The sequence below is a fragment of the Dreissena polymorpha genome, chromosome 7, assembly GCF_020536995.1.
Source record: "Dreissena polymorpha isolate Duluth1 chromosome 7, UMN_Dpol_1.0, whole genome shotgun sequence".
Classification (NCBI taxonomy): Eukaryota; Metazoa; Mollusca; class Bivalvia; order Myida; family Dreissenidae; genus Dreissena; species Dreissena polymorpha.
The window spans coordinates 101,479,953-101,503,487 of record NC_068361.1 but is presented as its reverse complement, the minus strand read 5'-3'; the positions used below and the strand labels follow the sequence as shown (position 1 = coordinate 101,503,487).

The window sequence follows — 23,535 nt, the reverse complement described above, 5'->3', positions numbered from 1 at the left end:
GGGCAGGGCCGCAAGGAGCATAACACCAGTACTGTCAGTACTTTGATTAAATTTTGCTTTTTGGTGAATCCTGTCAAAGCTCCAATATAGGCATCAACCTAATGTGAAGCAGAGTTTCAGTTTTAATCGATATTTGTATTATCCAAATTGCGTGCTACCTGTCATTTAATAATCTAATTATGATTGATTATTTCGTTGATTTGTGGCTAAGACTGAATGTGGGCGACATATTTTCCAGTTGAAAGTCACGCGCACATATACTGAGTGCTGATTATAAATAATCGGCCCTCGCGAGGGCCGATTATTTACAATGACCCTGCAATGGTGATAATGGCATGAAAAACTGTACACATTTGTTACTATATATAGTAAGGTATGTATTATGTAAACTTAAGGTCGATCTTGGCTTTTTAATTATATTGATTCAACTGAAATGGACCTTAACATTTGCCCTTTATGAAGTATTAATGACATTATATTTGTGGCATATAGTTCATCTGAATTCATTTCAATTTTTACATAATCGTCGTAAACCATTTACGTGATATCATACTTAATATTGGGGTAATCAATATAGTTACAACATTACAAGGCTTATTATCGTGTCAAATGAAAAACTTTACAAATTCCAATGATTGTGTACTTGTGTCAACATATAGGCGAATTTCATTCGAAAATATTTGACGAAAAGTAATCAGATTATGAATAGTTGAACTTCTGTTAGCAAACAGATTCGTTAACGGTGCAAGGATGGTAATGACACAAAAGAGATACTTAGGGAAGGGCAGACGGAGATAAGTTTATGTTCAAATATATGTTGTTCAATATTATTATACAAAAAACGTATTTGGCAGTACTTAGTAAAACTAGATGGTACAACATTCCCGACATTTAATTGTCCATATTTTAAGTATGTTCACATATTGTTAAAGATTCTGGTCGGAAAACATACCATAACACTTCCAATTTAAATGCACTGAATTATTTAAGGAAGACCGGGACTTTATTCAACCATTTAATCAGCAATCTGTATCAATCTTTATTAACTTCCATTCCAAGGCAGACACAATTTCAACACTCGGGCGTTGCTCTCTGTTTGATAAGCAGTGTTTAATTTCCTTATAATTATATTGCATCGGTATTATTAATGTTACAAATATATACACGTATTGATGATTGTTGGTCTGATTTGCTAGATTTCACGCATGCATGCGAACTGCACGGCCGTTAATCGTTTATGTACATGTTTGGATGAATTTATATTCGCTGAATCGCACTGCATTGGCCGATTTTTAAAAATAATGCGAAATATGTTTTAAAAACACACATAAAACTTAATCGCGTTGTAAAATTATCCGTTCAATAAAAATAATCCGGGCCTTGGCGCCATTTTGAAGGAAGCATTGGCTCATTTATGCGCAAAAAAGAGGTGGCGCCCGTTATTAACGGCTGTGAACTGACTGCATAGCAAAAGCATTGGTTACAGTAACGTTAAGTTTATGCATACAGGCATGTTTTAAGTAAATACATCGATTAAACATCGAAAAAGAAACATTTTAATTCTTAATAATAATTCACTAATAGTAATACCAAAAGTGTGTATTAACACATTCACTTGCATCTTTGTTCAAATAAGAGTTAAAAAAATAATCAACGTATAGGTGGTCTTACGACTAAACACCGACAAATTCACAAAAGAAAGCTTCACAATAGCCGTATCATTGCTTGTTATAATTATAATTAAAAAATAATAACACGTATTAATTAATTAATGTTATTGTATATACACATATATATACAATAACATTTATATTGTATTTATATATCGTACATATTATGAACACCCATTTTGACCAAACGTAATAAAATGTTTTATTATGTTGTTTTGTTCATTGCCGCGACATACAAACTTTATACGTTATGAAGCATATTTTATTTATCGGTTCCTGCTCAATATGATATACGTATTAAGAAGTAAAGTTTATAATAATAAAATACTTATTAAATAGTTAATTAATATTAATATTATTAAACTGCTAATATCTATATACATAATATAATGTATAATAATCTGCTTTGGAAAAATGACTTTTCACTTTTACCATATGTTACATATACTGTTGAAGCATCAGTTTATAATTTTCGCGTTTCATTTTTCAACGAAATGACTGCTGAATGCCATACCAATTAAGACATGGATATATGATAAATTGCGTTTCATAATCAGGCATTCGTCCTCCACCTGTGATTTATGGCACCATGTTGCTAATTAGTTATTCTCTTGACGATGACACCCTGACAATCGGCTTTCCCCGTTTTTTGCATTCCCGAACAATCTGCATCTCGAAAATTTGTCGACAAGGACGATTGACGTCCGATGATATTGTCCTTGAACAAGCGGCACCCAGTTAATTTGTAAGACCAGACAATCGTCTCCCGACTTTTTTTATCCGATATTTTTTTTTACTGCCATCCAATAATTTACGGCCCGACAATCAACGCCTCCATACTATGAAGACTGTTAACGAAGCGACCATCAACTACGAAGCTAGGATCAACAACGTGAGTGAAGCCGATGTCCACAGATACCGATCTGGACACTCCAAAACAAGGGAGTGTACGAAGGCCACCGTCGCTTACCAAACTCATCTGAACAAACTCTGGGAGAAACTACACAACACAAAGCTTCGACTACCGGAACTCCTCGCATCCATAGAAACTAGACAATTTTCCTTTTTAAAAATAGTAACGTTACATTCTATCAAAATGACGTTTTATATTTATTTAAAGGAATTGACGATATGCTGAAATTGTACGTTTAAATGTGGTTTTACAACATAAAAGAGATAGGTTTATGTATTCTTTGAAAAACAATTTGGTTCTCAAATAGCGCTCTCTTGTTTCAAACCAATTTCTAAATTCAACAAATCAGTCTAAAAAAGTGCAACTAAGTGTTCATGGGCTTTGTATTGTTATCGACTTAGTATGGTGGCGAATATCCGGTGCTGAAATTTATCAGATGGTAGTTTACAAAAGGAGATCGTAAGTGCATCAAACGGAAGGATACGGTTTTACGTAAGCAGTTTGTCCAACAATCAAAACATCTACTTATATAATTACTGACAAACTTTCAAATACCATTTAATTATTTATTCTTTTCGTGCTTGGAAGTAATAACATACATAATTTACAAATTTAATGCACATACAAACGACAGTTGTGGTCTCAAAAAAGCATTATTTTGAAGGTAAATTTGAATTGAATTCCACCGAATATTAAAGCGATGAGGCAAACAATAAGTCCTCATTATCCAACTTTCGTTTAACCTCTATTTTGTAAACAAACTGTGAGTTGTAAAGGAAAAACAAAACAAACTCAAAATGTTGTAAGCAACGACATGTATCTTAAAAGATGCCTTTTCAAGACGCATGTCAAGAATAAACATGGGGCGTTCTCTTAAGAGTACGTTAGAGGTTTAAACAATAAATTGCAAGTAAATAAATACAGATGACTTCATTGATCTGTATCTATTGATGCCCCCTTATTGATTCGGCCGAATATTGGTTAACTGTATAAATGATACATGATATTGCTTGAAAGCTCAAAAAATGCTTTAACATATTAAATATAAATGGTATTATACACATACACAATTAAAATCTTACACCGTGTTAAAGCAATTTTGAAACTCCATGTGTGCTTGTATCCCCATTTGTATTGGGTACATTTATTATCACAGTTCTCCTTGCATTAACTTATAAAAGTCCAATATTTATTTGGAATTCATTTATCATTATTATCCTGATCCTCAATTTGTAGTCACAACAAAAAATACATAATAATTATAACGAGTGGGTTTTCGATAAGACTTATCTCTGCATTGAACATTTAATGAAACATATAAAAAATTATGTTGACCAAACTTTATCGTTTAAGCCCGAATGCGATTTTGAACGGGTTAATATGCTTCTTTAATCCAGAATTGGTGAATCTAAAATAAACAATAGGACGGTCTTAATTCCAAGTTCAATTAACGAATTTCTTGTATTTATAGGATAATGGTTGCCCACACCGATTGCACTCGTGGCATCATAATCCAAGTAGAGAAACGTAGTTCGCAACAATTACTTGGCCCGATGCCCGCGAATCGTACTGGAATACCTATAACTAACAGTTTAATTGATACATTTTTTAAATATAATGATTAATCGATCAACGACGGTCTAAACACGGATTTACCGTATCAAAATTAATGTCATAATTTGGAGTGGTTCAATATTAGTTATCAGGGGCGGATCCAGGATTTCTGGTTAGGGGGTGCGGGATATTGAAAGATTTGCTGGGGGTCCAGGGGTCCGCTAGGGCCCCTGGTGGATGCAGGGAAAGGCCCTGCTCGGGGGTCCAGGGGGGCGAAGCTCCCCGTAAGCTCAACAATTTAAGTGATTTTGAAGGCTTTGACAAGTTTAAATAGGTGATTTAGATCTAGTTTAGTGTGAAACAAAACATCAAATCAATTGACTTTACTTTGGTGATTTTAGGGGGAGCGAACGCCGCGTCCGCTCCCCCCCCCCTGGTTCCGCCTATGGTTATCCTCTCTTGCAATGCTGTTATTGTAGTTGTGAACGGCCATAGTTTAACTTAACATTCAACGCTTAGAGGCCTAGAGTAAACCGTCTTTATTTGAATGGGCAGGGCCGAATCCGGAGGGGGTACACAGTCCGTTACAGTGTTGGAAAAAGGGGAAGGGGAAAGAAGTCTATTTTACTCCTTATGCTGCCGATAAAGGTATTTTATAAATATTTTTTGGAATTGGTCATTATTTAAGGAAATGCACTCCTTTAAATAACGACCAGTTCCGAAAATCGCTTGGGGATAGTCCTCTTTACTCATGAAGAGGGATTAAAATTGCCAACCAATCCCCTCTACATTGTCAGCACAACAAACTTGTTTGGATAAATATCTTTTAAAATATCCTGTGTCCTCTTACGAGAAACAAATTACTATTTTAAAGTAAATGCCTTAAACCTGAGCAAAAGAAAAGTATTTCTCAATGTCCAACTATGTATATTTATCGTCTTGTAAAAACGTTTAGCCACAGCTAACACTTTTTTGAAATTTTCTATTTTGTCCTTCTGCTGTCGTTGCTGTTCTTCTTGTTTCCACTGAGTCTGACGTTTGCTCTGCTCTAACTCGAAAGATTTTGGATACCGACATAAAAACAACTATGAAATTTATAACTGTGATCATTTATCTGATATATAAATACGGTGTTCACACGCTAACAATTATTCCTTTAGTGCCTCGAGAATACCCTGTTGCAGGCTACTGTGAAAATCAATTGGGAATAACTCATATACGTGTTAAGTTATTTGCCATATATGTTCAAATTATTTAAAGAATAAAAAGTGTTTCAAAAAGAGTGAGAAGAGTGTGAATACGCTGAAAATAATACATTTTATCCCATCACCAGACGTGCATTGTCGAAATAAACCACTGTGGAATAAACTTTCCTCTATTTCGGCAGTGCTGAAATAGAGCTGTCACGCGCGGCGGAGAATGGTCATATTACTCGGAATCAACTATAAAGTAATCATTTTTAGTAAAATCGAATCAGATTCAACAAAACAAACAATTTGATACCAAGATGTAATATATTTTTAACACATAATGCAACTCAAAAGGAAAAAAAAACATTATTTACAAATATTAAGTGCGCGTACTCGTGACGTCATTATTAACACGTCATACGACACAATGCATGTTCTTTCACGCTAAAGCTGCAGTTGTTTAGTGTTGTTTTTTTTCATTATTTCTTAAAAATCGGGGACGTAGAATTATGATAAACAGAAAAACAGGTTAGTTACTGGTCTTTTTGTAATGTATTAGGCTCGGCACGATTAAAATAATAAAAAAATGTTTGCTTAAAATAACTTTGGGATTTTCCGTGTAGTTCGATTTTCCTATTCTATTTTTAAAGAAATATTTTACGACTAAGAAAATTGATGGGATAAATCGAATACTAGGTCGGTGCCGAATAAAGCAAAGTTTATTTTTCTCGGCACGAAAATCTGAACCACTCGCCAAGGCTCGTGGTTCAGATTTTCTAAGCCTCGCAAAATAAACTTTGCTTTATTCGGCACCGACCTAGTGTTCTCTATTAACAGTTATTGATGTCAAATAAGAAGAAAAGTTGCGCAAAAGACAGTTTATACTCTTTTTATTTGGATCATTTGGATAGTTTAAAATAGTAATAATATCTAAAATCTTGCACAACTGATTATTTATAGATAATACTACAATGTCCACGTGCAAAACGGTCGTGTTGGCGGTGATTTTTGCGCTGTACACGGGTATCTCGAGGGGCCAGTGTCCAGCGAAGTGTAATTGCAACGGAACTGTCGTAATATGCAGGGGAGAACAACTGTCAACCATACCCCTTCCCCTACCGGACGCTACCTCCTTGTAAGTACCGGAACGATGTATCAGCTGTTGTGTATGTTATAAGTCTTTCTGTTGTCTGTCTGTCTGACTGAATGTCTGTCTATCCGTCTAACTTTCTGCATGTCTATCTGTCTTTTTTCTATCTATCTGTCTATCTGTCTAACTGTCTGTCTGTCTGTCTGTCTGTCATCATTATCATCATCGTCGTCGTCGTCGTCGTCGTCGTCATCATCATCATCATCATCATCATCATCATCATCATCATCATCATCATCATCAGCAGCAGCAGCAGCAGCAGCAGCAGCATCATCAGCATCATCATTATCATCATCATCATCAACAACATCATCATCATCATCAACAGCATCCTCATTATCATCATACAAATGTAATTATCAGTATAATAATCATCATTCTGTTCTTCTTCATAATCATCATCTTCTTTTTCTGTATCTCCGTTTCCATATTTATTGTCATCATCGTCTTCATCACCATCATCCTCGTCTCAAGCATAAGCATTATGTTTACTTATGTTGCTTGAATGGGTAATCACATGACGTAGGTTGTTATTATCCAGTAAGCAATCAGAGAATTGTGTCCACTAGGAGATCTGTCCATGTGTAACATCTGAGTGTGTGGTCTGCGATTTTGGAATGAAAAAACTTTCTCTTCTGTGTGCCTATGTCTTTTTAGTCCCTTCCCGACTGCGACAATTTCCACACTTTCTGAGAAAAGCACTGCAATATTCTAGTTGGTTTTACGTGTGGTTTATCTACAGTCTTTCATATATACAGGCATAATAAAATGCATGTTAACCAATTAGTTGCTTATTAAAAACAATTTGTTCCGTAGAATAAGAATAATGGTTTATTATTTCTATTTATTTTGTTTGTGTTCCAGGGATTTAAGCAACAACATGCTCGCATCACTACCGGAGGATGCATTTAAAGGTTGGCAGATGATAACGAAACTGTAAGACATTTTCATAGTTCTAACGCAGCAAATAAAAATTAATGTGAAGTTAATTTTCGTAATTTTCTATTTTTCATCGAACTGTTGCATCACAGTTTGTCGTTCTCATTACTGTTTATTGGTCTGAAAAACAACATACATGATAACATGACATTTTACATGCGAAACCAATTTTTTCAAACTAAAGTAGCCTTTATCTTTTTAATATGCATATATACGAAAACACCTATTGGATATATGCTTTTTGTGAACAATTCCTCATTATTTTCGCTTAAAAATTAATGTGTTTTTAATTATGGAAGTTGTGTGCAAAATAAGCCTTTTAATTTAATGTTTACCTTTTCTCATGGGATTTTCATTTTTCATGGTGATTTCGTGATTGTATTATGGGATATTTCAGCCACTTAATGCATGTAACACATGCCGATAGATGTTAAATGGTTTGAAGAAGTTTTTTTTATTATATTTAATCATTTTAAGCAGTATCGATTTACTTGTGTCAATTATCGTTCGAAATATATTGATGGAAAACAATTTTCAATGGGGATAACATCTTATGACAAAAAGTTGTATTTCATTGCATATATGCCACGACTAAATTGATTTAGTTGTATACATATTATGAATATTTGCTTCTTAATAATATTTTTATAACTATTTAAATTTCATATTTCACGATATTATGTTTTCCCATAAAACATGAGGAATAAACCGGATGGTTAAGTAACCGGTCTGTTAAAACGGTAAACAATCCTACTACTTAAGAGTGGTGGAATTTATTATTAGCAATTGAACCTGTGCTCCTGGGTATTTTGAATAATGTTTACACATACTCGAAGACTTAAAGCCTTTTAAGTATTTTTTTTATTCTAAACTTGCGACGCAACTAACTTAAACGTTTGTCCGTTGAGTCATGCACATTATTTACTCATATGAAAAATCACGTGAACTTGCGCACCTGGATATTTGGATGCATTTTTTGACATGTATTTTTACTGACTACAAAAGTGGAATAGAGTATATGTGTGACCTAAGGACTCAAATCATCTTATTAGACAAGTCTATATTTTAATAATAATTACAATACATTGTTTTTCCTATACAATCAGTTGGCTTATGAGAAAAAACAACCATACTAAGTTACAGTGTTAATTAATACGAGAAGTTCAACCATAATCATTTGGTATAAATAAAAGTACTATCCTACAATACTTTATTTAACAAAATAAGGACATCTCCTCCGTGCAATTTGTTTCAAATGTGTTTTTGCAGCGCGTCTTGATGAAAAGTAACTCATTTTATGTTATATGTTTGCAAATCATTAAATATGTATATTTACATACCGTCATTTTAATGTGTTTAATAGATGTAATATTATATTTTTCAGAATGTGAGTACCGTTGATAATTTATTTCTTAACATCAAACGATAGTTTAACTAAATGGCGCTTCTTTTCAGTAAATGTAATTTGTAAAAGACTTAAGGTACTGTTAGGTAAATAGCAGTAAGACTTTAGCTAAATGTGTTGTTCTAGTATTTTAAATTGTGTTTTATTGATATAGTACTTGCATTTAGAGTTTATAAAGTGTTCCTTAGTTAAATGCCAGTAGTATGCGAAAAAATCAAGTTATCGCGATATTTGATAGTGTGATGCTGTGTAAATCATAGAAGAAGAACTTTTATTTCGACAAATACATATACATATTTACACAGTTGAAATAGGCCGTTATGGTCCTTGTTCAACATATATCATATCATTCATATATTCATTATACATGGTGTTGCATAAAAAAACGTTATGGTTGAATAAACGATAATGTTCTGATACAAATACTACATATCGCATCCACTCGAGATTCAAAATCAATTTTCTAAAGAAACATACAGTATTTACACAGCATATATTAATTTGATATTTCAATATTTCTATTTGAACAACATGGTCTATAAAAAGTGTTAATAAAAATAACAGTTTCAAAGTCAATAAAAAATTTAACAAACTGTATGTTCTTCACATATAATAATGTAATAATGTAATATTCACATAACATGATGTAATATTAATATTATATTACGAAAACATAAGTACAATAATTCTAATGTGAATAGACATATATTAATGTAATATTCCCATAACATGATGTAATATTCGTATTATATTACGAAAACATAAGTACAGTAATTCTAAGGTGATGAGACTTGAATAAACTATTTCATCAATGACCCAGTTATCATCGAAATATGATGATTATTAGAAAAACGAGTGCACAAAGGAAAGCTAACTCTTCCAATCATTCTCACAAGGAAAAGAAGAGTTTTCTCTCTTACTAAATGATATATTCAGTATACCCAAAACTGCTAGACTTAGTTGATATGGTTTAAGATTCGAGATTCAAAATAAAATATTGAAAATCTTAATCACCGATTGTATCCTTTTGTTGCAATATACTTTACTGAAATAATTGATCTTGTTTCATCACTACATCCAATAATGGATCCAATAATGGATCCGTCTTTTACATGCATATGATCCTACCACACTAATATTATACAATATGTATACATCACCATGGGTTGAAAACGATTCTTATTTTATAAATCCCTGTGTGCATAGTTTAAAATTTATATGTAGTCATGTAATACACTTATGACGCTTGATACTTTGGCTTTATGGTGTCTGATAAGTATTTCTGCATATATTTGCAATGCAGAGACCCCAGTTACACCCACAACGATTGAAATTTTGATATGCGGGCAAGTGGATCAGGAAACTGATGGTGAATTATAGTTTATACTACACAATAAACGATATTAATATGTATGCATTGTGTAAATCATAGATGATGATGATGGTGATTATGATATAGTTTTTGTTATTGTGTTTTATGAGGAATATTTTGATGACGTTACATTTAAATAAAATACAAACTTTTTTCTGAATTCCAGTGCTATACGTAACAAATAAACTTTAAACGAAACAACTTTGATAATGGTATGTAACGTATTGAACAAAGACATGTTGTGATAATTATATATTTATTCAGAAGAGTATCCAAGGGACATATATTTTGTACAACACTTTATAGACTGGTAACCAGACACATTTCAATATAACATATATAACATCCCTCTTTTTCAGAGATCCAAGAAATGATACAATGTTTCCAAATGTTTGGAAAGTATAGTACATAGCCATAATACTTTTCTTACTAAAACATTCAACCTTCCATACGATTGACTTTGATCTAACTATTTTAACTGGCTGATTACACTGATTTTTATTAACTTTTGATTTTCTGTACAAATACACTTCTGTGATTTAATTACACTTATAAAGGTTGAACTTCGCAGGCATCTTCACATGTCTACCAGAACGAGTTTATAACTGTGAAGTTTCCGTTGTCGTCTGCATATCTGATGATCCTGACCGGATATCGAAATCTGTACCTCTGGTTCAGCCTTAGATGAGTCATTTTCAGTCTGATTGGATCTGATTTTCCAATCTGTTGATATGTTTTGCTGAAAACTAGCCTATCTTGCCTTCAGTCGACGACGGTTTCTGTGCAACTTATGTGCTTTCTCAGTTTCGACCACATAATTATGATCTCTGTGTTGCGTGTTTTTCACCTCCTTTCCAGAAATAAAGTCATTTATATGATGTGCCATCGTGGTTTGAGTTTCATTCAGCTCTTTGTTAGGCCTACTACTGTGCTTATTGTAGTAAAATTCTGATCTGGTTTGCCTTGGGATCAGATTTTCCACTGTGTCCTTGATATCGGATATTTCGTTTGACAGTTCTGCTCAAACCGGTTTACTGGATTTAACCTACGACTTACATGAAGCTGAGATGGTGACTTATGTATACCTCCAAATGAGGAATACCTGTAGTCAAGTAACGCCTTGTTGGGATCTTCACTTTTCTTAAGTATTTTCCTGAAAGCGTGTGTTTGAAATGGTACTCTGCGGTAAATTTCTTAAATTGATTACAAGCGAATTGCGATCAATTATCAGTAAAAAGTTGATCAATGTAGCAAAATCGCGGACTTTGCTTTTTTCAGATACGCGATAATATTTCCTGAACTTAAACAATCAAGCTTTTCAACCTCTGGTCATTTTGATAAAAATAGTCCAGTCAACAACTAATGCCTGCCTTGGTATTCAAACAAATCGCGCCGAACTTTGATGACGGCCTATCAGGCATTTCACTGGGCAGCATTGGCTCTTTATGATTTGTATGCCCCCTTCGAAGAAGAGGGGGTATATTGCTTTGAACATGTCGGTCTGTCGGTCGGTCTGTCGGTCGGTCGCTACGTCCACCAGGTGGTTTCCGGATGATAACTCAAGAACGCTTGGGCCTAGGATCATGAAACTTCATAGGTACATTGATCATGACTTGCAGATGACCCCTATTGATTTTGAGGTTACTAAGTCAAAGGTCAAGGTCACGGTGACCCGAAATAGTAAAATGGTTTCCGGATAATAACTCAAGAACGCTTAGGCCTAGGATCATGAAACTTGATAGGTAGATTGATCATGACTTGCAGATGACCCCTATTGATTTTCAGGTCACTAGGTCAAAGGTCAAGGTCACGGTGACCCGGAATAGTAAATTGGTTTCCGGATGATAACTCAAGAACGCTTAGGCCTAGGATCATGAAACTTGATAGGTAGATTGATCATGACTGGCAGATGACCTCTTTTGATTTTCAGATCACTAGGTCAAAGGTCAAGGTCACAGTGAACCGAAATATTAAAATGATTTCCGGATGATAACTCAGGAACGCTTATGCCTAGGATCATTAAACTTCATAGGTACATTGATCATGACTCGCAGATGACCCCTATTGATTTTCAGGTCCCTAGGTCAAAGGTCAAGGTGAAGATGAACCGAAATAGTCAAATGGTTTCCAGATGATAACTCAAAAACGCTTATGCCTAGGATCATGAAACTTGATAGGTAGATTGATCATGACTCGCAAGTGACCCCTTTAGATTTTCAGGTCACTATATCAAAGGTCAAGGTCACGATGACTTGAAATAGTAAAATGGTTTCCGGATGATAACTCATGAACGCTAATGGCTACGATCATGAAACTTCATAAGTACATTGATCATGACTTGCAGATGACCCCTATTGATTTTAAGGTCACTAGGTCAAAGGTTAAGGTCATGGTGATCCGAAATAGTAAAATAGTTTCCGGATGATAACTCACGAACGCTTATGCCTAGGATGATGAAACTTCATAGGTACATTGATCATGACTCGCAGATGACCCTTATTGATTTTCAGGTCACTAGGTCAAAGGTCAAGGTCCAGTGACAAAAACATATTCACACAATGGCTGTAACTACAACGGAGAGCCCATATGGGGGCATGCATGTTTTACAAACAGCCCTTGTTTTCGCTCGTGTTCATTTCACATATTGTAGATTTCTCTACTTTATCCTCTACGTCTCTCATCAATCCACACCAGAACATAAATTCGCATATTCTCTGTTGTCATGCTACTAGTCATTGATATTTTTCATGCACAGTGTGCATCATTGCTTGTTGTAGCCGCTTTGGGATTATAACCTTTAACGCTTTGTATACAATTTTATCAACATATTCATGTGAGATTCTGAATGAGCGTTAAATGGAGTCTGCTAAGTCTTTTCTTGCCATCCTTTCTCAATGAAGGGTTTGATACATTGCAAGTCCTCATCTTCTTCAGAAGCTTTTTTCAACGCCCTATATTTCTCCTTAGACAAAGGTAAATAAGCACGCAACTGTAATTGATCGATATCTGGTATTTTGTCCTCAGTATCTGGTAATTTATTTCTTGACACAAACATAATTTTACCATATTTATATTTCACCTTGAAGTCATACTTGTGTAATTGCAAGAGAAATCTTGCAATACACAATAGAGTATCCACTATCGATTAACGGCAAATACTCTCAATAGGCTTGTTATCCGTCTCTACTGTAAACTCGCGTCCATAAAACTAATGGTATATTTTTTTCAACCAAACACAATTGCAAGAGTCGCTTTTTCAATTTGAAATGATCTCTACTGTGCTGGATTCAATGCGCTGGATGCATGTGCACTTTACTTTTCGTTTTTCAAAAATACTGGTGCAAGTCCAAATGAACAAGCATCTACATTCAACGTTAGACCGTAACTTGGATTGTAAAAAACTAAAACAAATGTTGTTAATTTCATTTTTTTAAATTTCTTCTTGTGGTTTTCCACTGCAATTCTATATCCTTTCCCAACAATTTTCGAATTGGCGCACTTATCTCTGACATATTTGGCAAACATTTTTGCAGGTATGTGAAGAAGCTTAGACATGCAGGTATTTCTTTCTTATGTTGAGGTCTATCCATGTCTTCAGGAGTTCTGACCTTTTCAGGGTCTGCCTCAAGTCCCTTTTGGCTGATTTTATGACCAACACAATGGACTTCTTCATTCCTAAACTGGCATTTACCTTAAAGCAGATTTAAGTTTGTTTTGCTGCAATCTGTCTAATACTCGCTTTAGTGTTTTTTTCATGTTCTTTGATGTTTCCTCCCCAGACTATGATGTCATGTACTATCACCTGCGTTCCTTCTAGATCCTGTATCATCACTGTCATGACACGCTGATACATTTCCGAAATAGACTTAATTCCAAACGGAGTTTAAAGAATTTGTATATCCCAAATAGTGTTTGAAACGTTGTAAGTTTTGAACTTTCTTCATCTAGTTTCTTTTAAGTCGGTAACCCACTTGTTGCATCTATAGTGCTAAATACCTTCGCGTTAGGCATCTCTGAATCTATATCATACACTGTTTTCATACGATAATTGTATCTTACTATTGCTTCATTCAGATGTCGCGTGTCGATTCATATTCTTACATCACTACAGATGTATGTCACTGTTACGAACGCGTTGACGCATTCAGTCGGTTCAATGTGTCTTTTTATAAAGTCTAGTGACTACATTCTCTGAAGGTCATCTTTGACTTTTGTTTCATGAAAATTGGTACTTGACAGACAGGCTGAGTGTATCCTATCTTTTCCGACGTCTCAACACTTTACACCGACTGTGATCTGGTTTTGACCATATACAATAAAACGAATTGTATTTTGACCGTAAGCGTTACTGGTAGTGTTATCATTTCCAACGGTTAAATTCTGTGTCCGGAAAATGAAAGCACAGCAGTGTTTGTTTTCTGTTATGGTTGTTTAACTGACAGCTTTTCAAGGTCTCGTTTTGACAGTACGTTAGCACGCGTGTCTAATTAAAACTAAATGTTCTTTCCATTTATTGAAAGTTCCTCAGACAATTAATCTGGCTTTTGATTTTTTGGACTATCAATCGCTCCAAAAAAATAAAGCATCAATTTCACAGTCATCATCCTCTATGAGATGTACTTTGTTATCTTTGGCTTTGCCTGTGCCTTTACACATTTTCGCGAAATGTTTTCATCTGTGACACTTCATGCTCGTTTTTCTAAATGCTGGACATTTGTGTCTGTCATGTAAATGCCCACACCTCTCGCAATCAGCCGGCTTGGAATTCTTCTCTCAATGCATGTGTTAACACCACCATTGGCTTGAGGATACTTAAAGGGCTTGTGTCTTCTTATTTTGTTTACACTTTAATCTTCTTTTGCGTTCATTCTGCCACAGTCTTTTACCAACATGTTCAGATCAGTGATGAATTCTTCTGCATATTCACTTTCTGACTGCACTTTGCATTGGCATTTATATCTAGCAAACACTTTATTCTATTTCGGTTTAGCATAAGCGTCATTATAACCCATAATCGTAGATAAAGACTTTGCTTCGTCCGCTGTCAGCGTCCATGTTTGATATATAACTCGACCCCTCTGGCCTTCCCTTTAATATGTAATCTAATCTTTTATAAACTAGTTGTCTTTTGTTATCCGCTTCACAATACGCTGGATTTGTCAATGCGTTCAAACAGACTTTTTTAAACGCCGATATTTGTCCTAAACACACTTATTTTTGTTTCTCCCGACGAAATAAAATTTATTTTAACCATGTCATCCGAGGCCTGTATTTCTGGCATCACTATGTGTCTTTCGTGTCTTCTACGGCTTAAATACCACATCGGCGTTTGCAATAGTACATGCATTATGCAAACCGCCATGATAGTATGAACAGATACGCATATGTGATAGTTGTGTTTTTAATTGATTTATGAGGATGATATATCACATCACACAGCACGCCTTATCGCAAGTTCCATAATTCCACGTTAACTATAAACGAAGCTGCCCAATGACGTTTAAATGGTGATTTCATTGAGATCAGCTTTCGATACTGTATATATTATTATAACAAAAACCAGAAATAGTATCTGAAGAGTATTGTTCCAGTATTATACGAGTAACAGCATTCATTACATAAAGTTCCATAATAATGATGAAAGATGGGATAAGCATAAGGTAACGGTAAATGCAAAGTATTGTTGGTTAAACCGGTTAAAAGGCTAACCTTTCCTTACACTATGAAATAAAGTAGTCCCTACATTAATTCGAACTTCTACTTTTAAGTATTCGGTATATTCGGCTTATCTATATAAAAATAACTAATATATTTTGTCTTATATTAATCTTTATCGTCAATACTCATAAAAAAAACTTCTTTAGAAAGATATATAGAGAATAACAGGTTACTGTCCCCTCGTTTTGAAATATATAAGGCGAGGCTTAGAATAATATAACGGCGAGGCTTGCCGAGCCGTTATTTTATTCGTGCCGAGCCTGATATATTAAAAAAGACGGGACAGTAACCTGTTTTTCTGTTTATCATACCACATTTTCCTAAAAGTCTGCAAAACAATCCATTTCTTTATATTGAATACGTACGGATTCCCGCTGATTTTGCTGATCCGGCTTTTACACGTTGACATAATGTAGAAACGGCGTTCGAAAAGACAACACGAATAATAGCTTATTTTAAACATCGTATAGAAAAAAAGTTTTTGCACTACGAATGGGAAAAGTACAACCGCTTTAATTATAAACGTCTTGAATTGGAGATGGAATGGCCTGCAGCGACAAATTTAATCTATGAACACACTTCACCGAATAGTTTGGAGACGCCATTTTGGCGATGTGTATTGAAATTGACATTTTGATGATGGTGATGATCGACATAAGCGTGTAAAATCGTTTGTTTAAATAGTTAAGGAATAGCATACAGTTATCATTTGTCTTTACTTTCTGTGCAACATTTGCGAGTGCAATGACTATATCGATATTTAAGATTTATGGCCCCATTAATGACGTCATTTAACTTATGCAGTGCGGGCTGTTGCGATTTTTTAAAAATAAACGTTTTTGTGATTTATGACTTTAAACTAGAATAAAGTATGTACGTTCTTGGTATCAAATTGTTTGTTTTGTTGAAACTGATTCATGTTGATAGAAATTGTTGACTTAATTGAAAATCCCACGTAACTCCAAACATTGACTGATATAAGAACTTCCTGTTGACCATGATATAAAAAAATATATCAGGCAACGTTTTATCAGGCAGATATCAATGCGGTGGAATGATAAATTGCTTAAGCGCGTAAATTGCCCAACTGAATTATGTCATAATGGATAATTTATACTTTTATTTTAGGGTGTTTCCGTGTTAACGATAATGTCAATACAACTCTACTAGGATCCATTCCTTATATAAGAATACTTTTGCCGCAAATAATGATCTATGTCCCGAATATTCCGTATTCGCTTATCAAAAATCAATTCAAAACTTATATTAGACGTAATTGAACCAGGCGCAAGTTGCCAAAAATAATGTGTATATATTTTATTGGCAATACGCATTTTGATTTGACATAGATACACTGATGATGAACGATTTAACTATTCACAGTGTACCAACTTTAACGAGTGCGATTATTCAAATGTACAATGGGCTCTCAAACAAAAACACCTTATGATCTGCGTTTTCCTTTTCAGCAGCACTACGCACCTTTTCAGATCATTGCTGGTACTTTGCATAACAATGATATTTCTGTGCGGGAGTATTTCATAGAAGAAAAGTGTTATATATGCACATGCTTCAGAATCACATTGCATTATCAATTTTTTTTCTCCATAATACATGTGCATTTTTATTTTAACGCTATTGTTGTATTTGAAAAATTGTTTCCGAAACGTTCACTAAGAAAGCCATCTATAAACATATAGTTTTAAGCATTAAGTGATTTATCTAGATAAGTGTTTGAAATCAGTGGGTCTGAAACTTTAAACAACCGGTCAACATGATTATTGAACTATATTATTGCATGTAGACGTCTATCATATAGAGAAGACAGTTTTCGTATTTATTTTGTGAATACATGGTATCTAAAACAGTGTTTCTGTCATTATTCTTGTACTATACACAAAATATTGAAACACGGACATTCGCAGCCAGCATCAAGTTGTGTTGTCCATATTGTAAGAAGAAACTTAAATGAAGCAGCTCTTTCTATAAACAAATTGCAGTTTAATTGTGTATTTGAATGATAAACAAGTAGTTAAATGTTAATATTATTTATACTACCGGTATATCATTTTCCCCATTTTTCCCGATTTCCTTGTGTATACTCTTCTGTCTTACATTGAATGGCCTTTTTACTCGCGTTACACTGGACCGGAATGCTTACAGCAACAAAAACAGGCCGTTTTTGTGAAGAGCCCATATTCTGCTCAGAAGATCAATTCTTGTTTTTACTTACAAAATAAATGTTAGTTCAATCATAAAAACCGAAATCTGTTTTATGTTCACTTCCTGTGAAAGCGACGTTAACACCGCTTTTCAACGTTTATTCTGCGATTGACCTTTGGCCATGCGTCATTCTTCAAGGATGTCATGGGGGCCTCACTACATTTTTGTCATGTCTTCTTCGACTCAAATATTTCATCGGCGTGTTTTTTTGTTCGATGGTACTATAACCAAGAACGTGATAGGGTTTAAAATATATTCTTACTGGTAACGCATATGTAACGACCCATAATCTCCGGACGTCAATGTTACAATTCTCGGCTTTACCATGGTGACTCTAGTGCGTTTGTTCTACCCCACATAGCTGCTGCGTTTGTGACGTCGTATGGGCAACCATACGGCGTTTTGGCAAAGTGGCCATTATAACGCCAAAGCTGGGTGTTAACTTTGCCACTCATGGCCTTCTTGCGGTTAGGATTCCTTTTCATGCACTATCACGACGCCTTCATCGTCTCCAATGCTGTCCTTGCGAGTCTTTTCATGCGTTCTCACGATTACCTCACCGTCTCATAGGCTGCTATTGCGAGTCCTTTCATGCGTTCTCACGACGACCTCACATTATCTTAGGCTGTCCTTGATGTCCTTTCATGCGTTATCACGACGACCTCACAGTCGCTTAAGCTGTCCTTGTTAGTCATCTCATGCGTTCTCACGACGCCTTCACATTATCTTAGGCTGTCAATGCGAGTCCTTTTATGCGTTATCACGAAGACCTCACAGTCTTCTAGGCTGTCCTGGCGTGTCATCTCATGCGTTCTCACGACGACCTCACAGTCTACTAGGCTGCCATTGCGAGTCCTTTCATGCGTTCCCACGACGACCTCACATTATCTTAGGCTGTCATTGCGAGTCCTTTCATGCGTTATCACGACGACCTCATATTCGCCTAAGCTGTCTTTGTGAGTCATCTCATGCGTTCTCACGACCACCTCACATTCTCTTAGGCTGTCCATGCGAGTCCTTTCATGCGTTATCATGATGACCTCACAGTCTCTTTAGCTGTCCTTGGACGCCGTAAAAAAGGCAGTCGCCAGTCCATGTGACGGGATATTAAAATAGAGGCAGTGTCAAGAGTATATATTTGGAATTCGGACACTTAGCAATAGTTTCCAATATAAATTTATATATATTAAATTATTATTTATCATATAACATATTTTAAAATAGTATATAATGTGACAGTAATGTATGTGTTTACATGAGCCTCTCCTTCATGCAACTATTTGACGATTTGTGAAGAACGTTTTACAACGTACACAACATAAATAAGTAAATACATTTATAAGTCGAACATGCCAATGCATTGTACTTTGAACATTTTCTCGTGTCATTTCATTATTGTGCTTCACAGTTGAGTTTTTTTACTGATTTATTAACATCATATATAACATCACACACCACGCATTACTACACGCTCCATTATGTCACGTTAAATCCAATAGCTTACCTATGACGTTCTAAATGATGCCTTAATGTGGATCAACTTCTGTAATAATGCACAAAACATAATAATACTAATAATAAAAGTCCAGAAACATTATTTGAAGTGTAAATATTATTACCGTCAGCGCATTGGAACGGTCAATTCAACAAGTTACACCGGTAAAAAGGCTAACATCACCTCACACACATAATAAGTGCTTACATATATGCACGTGTCTGCTGTTTTGTATTTTGTATATCTTTATCCGTTTGTATTGTATCGGTTTATCAATCTTTTACTTATTCGTTTTCGTTGTTCATTCTTTATCTTTATAGTAAATGTCGGGTTAGTAAGCATGTCAAGTGGCATTTGGTTTATGGCATTTTTTACTGTTCATATGCATAGCCATTGCCAGCGTTGCAATATGCTCACACTTTCGATAAAATACGATATATCAAGAATTAATATGCATACGTTTAGGTTTATTACAACAAGGTACTCCATGCGCTGATGTAACTCTTAAAGAAGATATATTTCTTGATAAGTTTGTCCTACTATATTGGATTTACATATGCATGTGTTATAATGACGTCTGTTAAACAATATGATTATACGCATTTAATTGTGTATAATAATATAATCAAACTAAATTTTCAAATGTAATATAGGAAAGCCATAAAAGCACCTTTTATAAGTACATGTTGATTAATTGTACTTAAGCCAACAGTTTCAACCAGTTATAATGCATCTATCGCATAACTTTTGTGAGTTGAAACAAAAAGAAGAAAATACAAACAGATGCATATGCGCTAAAGATTTTGATGTTTAACATGTAGCGATCACACAACATCATATTAATTTTGCTTAAAACTTGTTGAGAACTTAACAGTTTAGCCACCGGACATTAAATACTTCCTAATGTCATGGTACACGCGACATTGCATAACCATATGTAATTAATTCGTATGTCCTGGATAACGCAAGTTTTCAAGATGTTTTTGATACACGTTTTCATTTTCAGATCAAAAGTATTTATCATATTCTAATACTGATTAACACTGTTTTGGTAAAATGATTTTGAAAAAAAATCTTAATAATATTTTTATTACAACGGATGGCAGAATCTGTAAGCACGTGTCTCTGTTTGACAGTGAATATCAAAGCTTATCACACCACATTTTTGAAAATATTCTTCTTTATACGATACATCCAATCCAATTGCCTAAGAGAAATATAGCGCTGACGGCGGTAACGATTATGTTGAAGTGGTAGAACTTTCTCTCAGTAAGTGTAGCATCTTCAAATAAACATTATATTTAGCGGCAAACGTATACATTATCCAGAACTTGTTTTGCAACTGGATACGAACATTGAAACTGGTTTTTTCCTCCTTATTATAACCGAATAATGGACTGTGGACCCCTTCCTTTGTCAAACTGAAAATCGAACTGGCATGTTCTACCTGTTATAATAACTACGTTCTCAAAACTGTACTACCAAGCTTTTAAAAGTATTTAGTATGTAGCTTTAATATACAAACATTATTCTAACAGATTTTTACATAGTTGTGTATGTGTTCTTTTTAACGGCTAAAATACAAGGAATTAGCCAGTTTCTTTTACTCCCCATTTTAAGAGAATAAAGAACTGACTCTTTTGAACCGCAATCAAAATTGACGATTTTTCCAACCGCAGCCCTTAACAATGAAATTAATTGTTCATGTATGTATGACATAAAAATATTGCATACAAGATATCACTACAGTATGTTATTTACTCATTTTAATTTCCTATGTCACGTGAAAACACTTACTAAGGAAGAGGCTCCTTATTTTTCATTAAAACTAAATAAGGAGCTAGTATTGTCTTACCTTATGACTTTATATACATCGATCTGAGCCACGTAGCATCGACATTTTAAATGCAGTCCTGAGGTGACACTATTTATTCGAACTAATGCTTACAAAGGTTTACTTATTAGTAAGGAAATAAATCCAATCTGCTTATTCAAGCCGAATAAATAAATGGCTTTTTTCACTTTATCAATTACTGTAGCTTCTTTAAACTGCATCCCATAACTATAACCATCACGCTATTTAAGCCAAACATGAGACTGACATTTGTTTAAACTTTTATAATATCTTAACATAAATCAAACTGTGAAAGTAATTGTTCCTATACCAATGATGTCAAAAGTATTATACCTTAATATTTCCATTTCGTTTTGCTTACTTGTAATCCTTTTCATTTGCGTGGCTAAACTTGGGACATTATTTACATTTTCTAAAACTATTTATGTATTAAAATGTACCTTACATTAACATTGAGGTATGATTTCAAAATAAATTTATATTTTAAAAATAAGTTTACACATAATGATAAAATTTAAATTAATATCAAAAAGGTGTGATGTTAATTAAAACAAAAGTGTTTTCTTATATACAATATATTGTTTCTTTTACACCGGGATGCTATCAAAATACATAGAATGTAAGATAATCAGTTACTTGTTCAATTATGCCAGACATAATCCTATGCCTGCAATATATATAACATGAATTAGTCCATCTAATATTGATAATAACAAGTTATATTTTAATATAATTTCAATGAAATATAATATTTGAAGACTTTTCCTTTGCTTCTAATACAAATAAGAATGTATCGCCAAAATAAGTCAATCGCTTTTCTTCAAAGTGAAATGCATTTTAGAATAATGTATTTCCAACTTTGAAAAGGGGGAAGTTCAATTGGAATATTATTTAAATTGTCACCATAAACCTCCAACAGTAAATATGATAACTTTGATAACATGGTGGACTTGTTTTAGTTTTAATGTGTAAACTCAAAGGAAAACACACTTCCGATTCTATGTTATATAAATAAATGATGTATGATACTGTTAACGTATTTAGTTTTATAAAATGCCTTTCTTTTATTTATACACAAATCCTGTCATTATTGATAAAAACATGATTGCAGTGATTTTTCATAGCAAGCAGCAGACATGTATACATATTATTGAGCAGAGGCGCGCTGGAGAATACACTATTTGCTTACCACTAGACTTGCACATTCAATTGGTTTGCTTGATTTCATCTATTGCCTGTATTGTCATGAAACTTGTTAACTATTGGTGTTCTGTTAATCCACACCAGGAATACACGAAGTATGTTTTCCTTTATTATATGTATGTCTAATCACTTGACGTTGCCTTGTTAATCATGCAACACGTGACTGCAGACTACCCAAAATACAATAGGTTACTGATGGCAGACGTACTACATCGTTATATAGCACACATAAATTATTTCGTCGGTATGTAACGCATGTGACTCGCACAAATGTACGTGTATTTTAATTAAAAATAATATTTTCCTATCATGGTTTGTTGTCGAATATTCCACAGTAAGGGGTATAGATGCGTAGGAATTAAATCATTTGATTACACGCATCTATACTTCTTACTGTGGGTTATTCGACAACAAACCTTCATAGAAAAATATTATTTCGATTCTAACATGATTCTGATTGATTTGGTTCAAGCTTTTTGACGTGAACTATATTTTTCAATACTCCACCCTTCTTAGTACAAAGTTGAATATTGAGTGACGTCATTGAATTGTACAAACATATGAAGTCGTTTTCATTCTTACATATTTTTGCAAATGACGTCACTTTCATTGAGAACATCACTCGAAGAAACTAAATGACGTCACGTTTATTGATGCTACTGAAAAGCTGACATGCTATACATGTTTTCTTAATAACGTTTCTTAACAAATAACATTCTTTGCAGGTTGGTTCTGCCACTTATCACCAAATATACAATTTGTTGTGTCATAACATTTATATACATGCTACATTTATAACATTTATTTTAGAGCGGGTTTTAGCACGTGCATTTTACTGCAATATTTTC

The 23,535-nt window shown here is 34.2% G+C and overlaps 1 protein-coding gene across 1 annotated transcript in view; it reads left to right on the top strand.

The window, feature by feature from the left end:
* Window positions 1-23,535, top strand: part of LOC127838465 (slit homolog 1 protein-like) — a 94,297-nt gene that overhangs the window by 30,008 nt on the left and 40,754 nt on the right. Inside the window, exons 2-3 of the mRNA XM_052366249.1 lie at window positions 6,288-6,462; window positions 7,342-7,413. Coding sequence (XP_052222209.1) covers window positions 6,299-6,462; window positions 7,342-7,413 — 236 coding nt within the window. The 5' untranslated portion in view covers window positions 6,288-6,298. The remainder of the gene's footprint in view (window positions 1-6,287; window positions 6,463-7,341; window positions 7,414-23,535) is intronic.